The 10,018-nt window shown below is 39.3% G+C and overlaps 1 protein-coding gene across 4 annotated transcripts in view; it reads right to left on the bottom strand.

The window, feature by feature from the left end:
- Positions 1 to 1,204: 1,204 nt before the first annotated feature.
- Positions 1,205 to 10,018, bottom strand: part of TAB2 (TGF-beta activated kinase 1 (MAP3K7) binding protein 2) — a 120,480-nt gene continuing 111,666 nt past the window's right edge. For all 4 annotated transcript variants that reach the window (XM_019488342.2, XM_059713890.1, XM_006262041.4 and 1 more), the window contains 4 exons: positions 8,900 to 9,060; positions 8,047 to 8,140; positions 6,564 to 6,644; positions 1,205 to 3,184 (listed from right to left, as the gene is read on the bottom strand). In XM_019488342.2, the coding sequence (XP_019343887.1) occupies positions 3,039 to 3,184; positions 6,564 to 6,644; positions 8,047 to 8,140; positions 8,900 to 9,060 (482 nt within the window). In that variant the 3' untranslated portion in view covers positions 1,205 to 3,038. The remainder of the gene's footprint in view (positions 3,185 to 6,563; positions 6,645 to 8,046; positions 8,141 to 8,899; positions 9,061 to 10,018) is intronic.

The following is a 10,018-nucleotide window of genomic DNA, read 5'->3' as shown; positions in this document are numbered from 1 at the left end:
AGTATATTTTAATATATTTAAAAAGTGAAGAGTTCCTTTACTATTAGACTGCACAATAACAGAGGCTTTCTATAGAAGTTCAGTTTTTTGTACCAATAGAAATTCTTTCCCTGTGATCATTTTAATCCAGTGCCAGAAGCATGTTGACCTTGTTCAACATCACAAGTCTCAGACTCCCTCCCTCAGAAATATATTTAAGAGGAAAACAACTGGCAGCTACTACAACGAAATAGTGTTGCCCTGCCTGCCTTCCTTGGCTTGTCTATACAGCTTTTGTACTGCTTTATTGCATTAAAAACAGATATGGTTAATAAGAGTACAATCAGTGGAGATGCTAGTGATTAAAGATGTCTATTTCCGATATAAACACTTTTTCAATGGAATAACCCCCTAGTGTGGACAAAGTTATTCTGGTACAATGGTATTCTTGATTGAAACCGGCTATGACAATATACATGTTGCTGCCATTTAGTTATAAAGTGATATAGGACCATAGGAAAGTAGAGCTTGAAGAAACTTCAGAAGGTCATCTACAGCCAAAGAGAAAAGCCCACCTCTATTTTCTCTGTAATCACCCTTCAGGTATCTGAAGACTGTTGCGCTCTGCTAGACTCTCTCTAATCTGTCCATATCCTTCTTGAAGTGTGGGGCCCAAAACTGGACAAAATGATTCAGCGTTCATGATGCCTCACCTGAAGTGAGTGGAAGAATCACTTCCCTTGATTTGCAAGTGACGCTCCTATTAATACAAGTTACAGCACTACACAAATGACCTTTTATGTCACCATTGATGGAAAGCAGCTGCCATTTTGAATCAGAAAGGTATTTTTAAAGCAGTACAGTTTTGGAACATGAAATTCATCTTCCCAGTTTTTTACTTTCTGCAGCAGGGAGCAATTCTGTAGTCAAAACATAATTTTGCAGATACACATTGTTGAGCACGTGCCCACTCCATCCTAAATTAGTATTTAATAGAAAAGTCATGGACAGAACACAAAATACTATAAAACAGGTTTTTGATTAAGCTTCTATCCATAGCAAATCAACATACTTATTGAAATTTGGCTACACTGTTGCTCCACAAGATTGAAAAAGCAAACAAATCACAAAACCAATTATTAGAATATAATTTTTTTTTTAATTTTTATAAATAACTTATCTGTTACAAAGACAGTTTACCCAGCTAAATCACAAAACCATCAACTCAAGATATCCAAATTAGGTTTTATTAATAAAACAGGTAAAAACTGATTTGTCAATCTTCACATAGAACTGCAGATGAAGCTGAAAAACAAGGCCCCATTTTTATACACAAAATGCATTAAATGCAAGTGCTTTGAGTCTACTGCCTAATTAACCTGGGATTGACATTGTCTTCCCATATAAAAAATGCAAAGCCTTCAAAACAAAGGCCTCTGTGCATTCACATAGATCACTTGTAAAATTCCTATTTAAAAAAAAAATGTCCACTGGCAAATGTTTACAGTGGGTGACAGTCTACTTTGTCTCTTGCCTTTTGCTACATTTTTAGCATTCCCTCCAGCCTAAGTGTTGCTACATAATTCTTTACATGCTTTTAAGCATACTGTAATTCCATTTCTTGATTTCAGTTGCATACATTCCATCATGTGAACATTTTCCTTTAAGAAACAGATCATCAAAATATAGAGATGCTTGAGGTTGCTTCAGTGTTCAAGTCTGCTTGATTTCTCTTTTCCAGCCTTTATTTCAGTTGTCCTAAATATTGCTATCCTTTGTTTCGATAAATACAAGACTTCTCCACCAAGTCAGGTTTAGAAACTGGCTGCCAAGACAGGAAAGCATTTAAAGTTCTTGAATGAAGTTGTATGATGCTGCTGATGCTGCTGATTTTAGCACTGGATGTACTTCCCCAATAAATCTCTCTTCAAGAGTCTGCAAGATACCAGCAGATGAAGCAAGCTTAAATCGGATGCTGATCCATTGGTAGGTCGAAAGTTCCTTAGTTTGAGTTTCCTCGTGCCAGACAAAACATTACCTAGTGTCACCCACCGTAAAACTCAGTGTACAGAGTGAACTATATGTTAACTTCCAACTTTTCCTGCATTTTTACCACACTGCATCTGCAGGTCTTCACAGATCATCAGCATTTACAACAGCAATGTACAGAATGAGCAGAGGAAAGCTATTTTGTGCATAGTTTCTTATTAATGCTCTTACTTTAAGGCATTGCTTCTCTTGGATAAAAGCTTAAAAAAAGGGACATGATCGTGCTTAATCACTTAAAGGGAAAAAGAGTTAACAAAAAAAAGACTATTACACTATACATACAGAAGTACAAGAAAATAATAAAGGTGAAGAAAAGAAATCACTTAAAGCAGGCTCTAGAGCTATGTACAGTAGGAAAAGCTTTGGGATATTTCACGGTGTGTATTGTACAGACAAGGCATGCAATTTTTCCTTTTCTTTTTTAGACAGGATTGTACTGATTTTGGCTTCACAGAGCAGAGACATTTCCAGGGAAGACAGGGCAAAGAGTACCACTGATTTGTGAAGTTCTTCCCCTACTTAAAGGCACTATGTGGCAGCAAATAGTTTAAATAATTAAACCTTGATCATCTTAATTTCCTCCGTGTATGTAGTGTTTCAATGAAAGCTCCAAAAACAAAAATGTTAACATTCTATTCCTTTCCCCTGTCAAAATTCAGTAGTGACATTGGGGGGTTGGGGGGAGAGAGAGAGAGGGGGGGGGGGGGGATGGGGAACACCCAAGCACTGAACACGGTGAGACTGGGGTAATGGTAATACTGTACAAGGTTTAGGCAGCTGGCAACCAAGTCCTTCAGCAGATTACCTTTCAGCTGATGAATTTCAACTGCCTGCGACACAACACTGAGGTATCATTAGCTCTGTGGGCTGATAATTAACATTAGCAAAACACCATCTTGTCACACCTTCAATTTTACAAAATCCTATGCATAAATGATTTTTTTCTCCAATGACTGAACAGTCCCTTGCAGGTTTGTTATGGTTTTACAGAAGATAATGGGCCTGCTGGCTCAGAAATGCCTGGGCATTTCACACTGTTCACAACGGATTAAGGCCGGATGATTTAAAAATGTACAGGCAGTACAACTCCACTGAGCTCCCTCATCTTCGTCTGTGTCTGGAGCAGTCTTTGGTGTTTTCACAATGGACCTTTGATCTGTAGGTGTGAAAAGATGAACAGTTACTAAACAAGAACTACAGGGAATGGATTTGGAAGCGATTTTTTATTCACTAAGCTGATTTTTTTTTTTTTATACCTATGAAAACTATGCAATTTCTCAAATACCGTTGCCTGTAATCTACTTATTGTTCAGCCAAATGATATGCAGTGAAAGTACAAGCAGGGCTGCTAGCTGTCAGTAAATTTACTGTCAGTAAAAAAACCAAAACAAAACAGCTAAAAATAGCTGTCAATATACGCCATAAAAAACAAACTTCAGCAGTCAGTAAAAACACTACAGAGATGTAGCTTAAAGCTGTGACAGACAGAGCGGCACAACACTATTTGGTGTTCTCTCAGCCACGTGCTGTGCTTCTGTGTCACAGGCTGGCTGTAATAGGACATGGGGCAGTAAGGCTAAGTGGGAGGAACCCAAAAACATTTTTTTTTACTGCAAACTTTTTATTGAGAACCAAACTTTTTTTTTATTACAGTTGATGTTAAACCCCTACATTTGAACCCAACCCTTCTAACTGGGGGCTGCCAGCAGGGCAGGGCCTGGCAGAAGAATTATACTACAGCCCCTAACAGTCTATGAATATTTATGTTATGTAAAACATTCATCAGTAAAAGAAATTGTCAGTAAAAAAAAAAAATTGTTTGGCTGTCAGTAAAAAGCTTGCAGCTAGTCAGTAAAAATAATGATAAAAAAATAAACCTTGGGTTGGCAATGCTGAGTACAAGTTAAGTCTCTCACCCACATTTCCATCCTCACTATCTTCCTCAATTCTTTAGCATGCTGGAGTATTCACCAAAAGAATGAACCAGTAACAGGAGGCGGCAGAAAGGAGAGCATTACACAGTCATAAAATTATCTAATATTTCTTTAGATTTTTAACAAGCAAAAAAATTATGGTAGTTTCTCCCTCTGCATCACTGTCCTTATGATTAGATTTGATCAGAAAGTTTTCCTAGTACAGTAAAATCTCTGATATCCAGCATCCTAATATCCTGGCATCTGATATCCTAAAAACTAGCCAACTGCCTGTCAAGAATGATGGGGGGAGGAGGGGGAAGCAGGAGAGCAGGTGGGGATGGAGCCCCATGCCCACCTGTCCAGGCCCACTCTCCCCTTCCCTCCTGCTGCTTGGGGTCCAGGCCCACTGCCCCACTCCAGTGCTGGGGGGGAGGGGAGGAGTGGGCCCAGGCCCAATGTGGGGGAGGACCAGGCCTGAGGATGGGAAGAAGCTGGGCCACCATGGCGGGGGGGGGGGGGAGCAGTGGGCCCAGGCCAACCTGGCAGCAGTGGGGGGAGCAGTGAGCTTGGGGCCAATGCGAGGGGGTAGGGGAGGAGTGGGCCCAGGGCCAAGAGGGGGAGGAGGCCTGCTCCCCCCCCCCCCACTGCTGCAGCAGGCTAGCTTTTCCCCCACCTTTGGCCTGCTCGTCCTCCGCCCCATGTTGGGGCTGGGCCCACTCCTCCCCTTCCCCCACCGCCATGGTGTGCCCACTCCTCCCCCCACCGCTACCACATTGGCCCTGCAGGTGGAGAAGACGGAAGCAGGGAGAGGTGGGCTGAGACCAGTGCCAATGGCCTTGCCCCCCCCGTGGCATCCCGACCCCACTCCCTCCATGCTGCTGCCTCCGCCGCCACCTCCAAGGAGCATTAGGGATGAGGCTAGCTCCAGTGGCGTTCCCCCCCCTTGCTCCACTGTTGCCACCTGCAGAGAGCAGAGCGGGGGGGGGGGGGGGGCGGGGGCGCAAGGTCAGTTCTGCTGTCCTCTCCATTGCCGCTGACTCCAGGGAGCAGGGCAGGGGGCACCCCCCACTCCGTCCCGTGTCCCCACCATCATGGCGGCGCTTCGCTGCCTCCTGTCCGAACACTTCTTCGCACTTTGATTGGCTGTTCGTCAGGCAACCAGAGTGCGAAAAAAGCATTATGGACAGATACACAGAAAGATTAGGGCTTTTATAATATATTTATATTTCTGGTTGTTGCTCCTGCACGCTGAACAACAGCAACACTGGGTAGTGGATGGTGGTGGCAGCTGCACGAGGAGCAGCGGAGGGTAGTGGGTGGTGGCAGTGACTGGTGCATGCGAGCTCCCCTTACCCATTCAGCCAGAAATTCCGCTTAATAGAGTGTGCCAGTTAGTAAAATTCCAGATAACAGGGATTTTACTGTATTTATCTTCGAACATACTTACTAAAAATTAAGTCAATTTTTGTCATACCCCTGGTTCACATGAACTTTCCTCTTCATGACATTTTCCATATTGGAAAACTGTTCATTTCCCCCATATTTTTCTTCCCACTGCAATATTTACTTTCTTAAACTAAACAAACCTATTTCAGACTTTACATACATGCTTTCTTATCTTTGTTACTTTCCTCTGGACTCTGTTTGTTTAATACTAATTAGACTGAGATGCTGGACAGGAGTTTGGATATTTCAAACATTTCTTAAACTACTTAATAAAATACTTGAAAAAAATCAGATTCAGGAACTGCCAAACTTACTAACACGGTTTCTAGATAAAATGCACTCAAATCTGTCCACAGAAATTCCTTGTCTGCCCCTGCCCTTCTTTTAGCCGGAACTACACTTAGTATCCTACTACTACAGAATTAAAGAGAAGTTAAACTGAATTTAAAATACACCCAAAAAATATTTAAATACAGAAAAACAGTTCACTATACTAGCTCAGGCTCGGTTTTCAGTTCCTGGAAGTACACCACCTCTTATCCTTTCAGACCTGGCAGACTAGAAAGTTGAAGTTTCATTCTAACCATTAGGAATTACTAATGTGCACTCTCTCTTCATAACTCATTGTAGAAAGGTGTTTCCCAACCCAGGTTTCATGTGTTTTCTCTCGGAAAATAGATCTTAAATGCTAAATGTTATAAATATCTTTAAAAATGAGAAGCCCATAGTAATTTGAAATTATTGCAATAAATGTTTTAACATATACCTGAAGGCTATTAAGCCCCAATAAATATTCTGAATAATATCTGATACCCAGTTTACTCAGCAAGTGTCACTAACCAATCCAAACATGTCTGTTTTTACTATAAACCACTTAATTTTACCCTCTTTTCTATATTTCTGGCACCAGCCCTCAGGCCACACATTCAGCTCATTAATAGGCTGGAAGTATGGTTGCAGATGAGTTAGTTGACCTTCCAGAAAAAAGGAATCGTGTCACATCTACAAAGCATTTATCTTTCACTGTTCTAGAGACAGGAAAGTCTACCCCTACTTCTACACGTTGGTACATATGTAACAAATATGCTGGTTCCTTGGACTTCAGGTGCTAGAAATGAAACAGTGCAATTGTGCTTAAACTAGTATTACATCCAGATTTAATAAATACAATACCTTTGGGTTTTGGTGGCACAGGACCTAAAAATCCAATATTGTCATAAAAATTATGAATAGCGCTGGGATTAAAATGTGGTCCTAAGGAAAAAAAAAAAAAGAACAGACAGTTTTTAAAATGCCATTGAAAGAAAATAATAATTAATTTCCTACAACTGTTAAAAGAATATTAATACCATGCACTCCATTAGCACCTTTCATACCAACACGTCAATCAATGCAGGTCTGAGTGAGATGTTACTGGTGTCCATGACAGGGTAAGTAACTTATCAACTCAAGTTACATAACAAACTAGAGGTCACAAATCCTGACTCTTAAATCCCCAGCTCCAGCTGACAGACTGAACTCTTATAATAGATTGAAATGTTCTACTTGAAAACGTATTTGTGACTTTCACCTGCCTCCAATATACTTCTTTTAAAAAATAACAATGAAAAGCACCACCCAAAATAAACATTAGATATGTTTAGATTTAACAATTACATATATAGAAGCTGTGAATTCCTTATCTGTACAGTGAAACACATTTAGCCACACAATGCATTTCTGAGCTGTTCATACAGAAACCACTGAAATCAAATTCCATGATTTCATGAGATTAAACTGAGCTTCACAAGTACTTTTTGTTTTTAATTTTATCTTTAAAGAAAACATTTGCATGCAGCGCCCTTTGAAACTGCCTATATGCAAAATATGGTCTTTCAAATGCCAACCTTTATAGCATTACAGGTCCTTAAGCAAATCTGTTCTAACATCCAAGCAGATCAAAGTAAAACATTTTACCAAGAAATCTGATTTAATTTTTCAGATGTCAGCATGGCCAGCCATCTTCTCTTTTTCTGTTTCTCAACTACATTCAGAGGCTGAAGACTTTGCTACAGTCTTCACTATAGCTCTGTTTTCTTTCTTCTTACCTGCAGGTAACAAGCTTGGTTTCTCCATGACCAAAGAATCCAGAAACATGAGAGAGGGGAAAAAATACACTACATGTTCCTGCAGATGAGGAAGGAGGAAAAGGGAGAGCATACTGGAGGCAAATCTGAAGCACAATTTTAATTCCTTGAAGAGGTGAGATTAGGAAGTGAAAAAACATGTAAATGCATGGCCACATACTCAGAGATCATTCTTCATTCACTAATAATTCAAAAGTAGCCAACCACATTTTTTCCAACTTTATGAAAGAATTTCCTTCTAAATGTATGCCAAGCATGTTATAAATTTCAACCCCAGATTTTTTAGGGCAAGGGGGGAGTAGGAAGATGAATGAGGTGGTATTAGAGAAATAAAGCCAACAAAAAACAAAGGACTGAAATTATATCACTTTTGTAATTATATTTTATTCTATTAATGTGATGATTACACAAGCAATTCGATTCATGTTAACCAATTATAACTTAGCCTGCTTTTTGACATATTCATTTTGAAAGGTGGGGAAAGAAAAGATAAGCCAGGAATATTGATGCACTGAGAGAACATACTATACCTCTTGCTTGAAAAAGATCAATTTCTTTGGTTAGACAATCTATGTCTATCTGCAGTTGTCTGTTACAACTTCTTAACTGTTGCATCTCTTCCAGCTGAAAAAATAAATCTGCCTGTTAGACTGGATTTTCCAATTTCATCATCATCAGTCAGGTGGATACACATTTACACTTATTTTTGGATTGGAAATGCAAGGTTCACCCCTCATTAAGGTCTGATTGGTGCCTCTTTCAGGCCAAGAGCAAGAGAATCACAGGTGCTCACAAAAGTGCAAAGGCTTAATTTAACTACTGCTGCTGCTTAGTCTAAAAACTGATTGGTTGGTTTCAGATTTGAGTTACTAAACATCCACTTTCCCAACAAACTGATGGCTGGACAAACCATCTTTTGCCCCTGAAATCTGATATGCTGGCTCCAAAACATCACCTCCTTTTGGATTATTCTCAGAGATTACCTCAGTGTACTGTGACAAGAGACAGATGAAGCACGAGAGGAGGTGGCTGGAGTGCTGGTGATGGAAGCTGTGCTATGAATCTGAGACTGTAGGCTGAAACTAATTATTCATGCCTTTCAGACCTCCAGAATGGATTATTAGAATACATTCTCCTTGGGGCTCCCCTTGAAAGCCACTGAGAAAGATCGGTTAGCACAGACCCCCAACTTCCAATTTAGTGGTTCTTGCTACCTGGAGCATAATGCCTGCTCTTTGAACCATGGTGGTTACCAGTTTAAGCCCAGATAGAATGTTTAATACACAGACTGGAATAAAAAGTGCCATTAAATGAAAAACTGTGCCATTTGATGGATCACGCTTATGATTTTCAATTGTGCAGCCTACAGAGGTTTTGACTTACAGAAGGAATTTGCGAAACAGAATTCGATCTTTCCGGGCGCCTTCGTGTTAAATTATTCTCCATTTCATTAACTTCTGTTTTTAGTTTATCCAGCTTTTTCTTTTGAATCTCGAGTTCTCGTTGAAGTCGTTCCATCCTGGCCTTCTGGTGTATCAGTAAAGCTGTAATACATAAAGTCCCATTTTACCTAATTTATTTTCCTCCATAAAGCAACATTTGATAAAGATGAAAGTTAATGTCTCCTGCGAAAAATGTAAACAAAAAATGCTGTAAGAATGCTATTTCATGCTCTTCACAGGAAAACCTTTGCCATAAGAGACCACACATACCAGTATAACTGTGTATAAAACACAAATCAAGTATCTTTATTAAAATCTCACCTCAGAAAGAAAAAGCTAAACAATATATCTTAACAGGACACAATTAAAATTTTAGCTTAAAATTACATGTTGTGAAAACAAGCTTTTACAAAAACCTAAAGATTAAGCTCTTCATGAAAGAATGAGAAGAGCTAGCAACAAATGTCTCTTTGAACTAGACATGTGCCAAATAATATTCTAGCAATATACTATATGAAGAAGATAAAAAAGAATGCTTCTCCTACAAGCTTTTCTTCACTGTACATCAGTATAAATGCAACTTAATGGCATGCCATGGATTAAACAAACCATCCAGGTATTTTAAGAGGGCAGTGAAACTGGATTAAAAAAAATCTGAAAATCCACAAGAAATATTGCTGCGTATCATATAATAATTATAGCAAATATGACACATTAAATTTATTTCTAACTTATAGCTTAGAACCATTATTTTCAGCTTCTGATTTCTAATGTTGTTTAGTGTCCTATCACAACAAAAATGGTCTGCTATAAAAACAGTCAAGTTAGCAGTTAGGCCAGAGCATTTTAATCTTAGAAAGTAGCAATATATTCAGTAGATTGATGTCCGTTTTAAAGTTGGCAAAGTATTTAGCATAGGGGATATTAAACTTTACCAAAATATTTCACAACCCAGCCATTCATCCAAACAAGAACCACTCACTTATTCATGTGATTTTGCTTCACTACTCAGACTGGAAAAAGAAACAATGAAATATACAACATATATAAGAAATACTGG

Source organism: Alligator mississippiensis, chromosome 1 (genome assembly GCF_030867095.1).
Source record: "Alligator mississippiensis isolate rAllMis1 chromosome 1, rAllMis1, whole genome shotgun sequence".
In the NCBI taxonomy this organism is placed as follows: Eukaryota; Metazoa; Chordata; order Crocodylia; family Alligatoridae; genus Alligator; species Alligator mississippiensis.
Note: the sequence above shows the minus strand (reverse complement) of the source record. Positions and strands in the feature narration are given on the sequence as shown.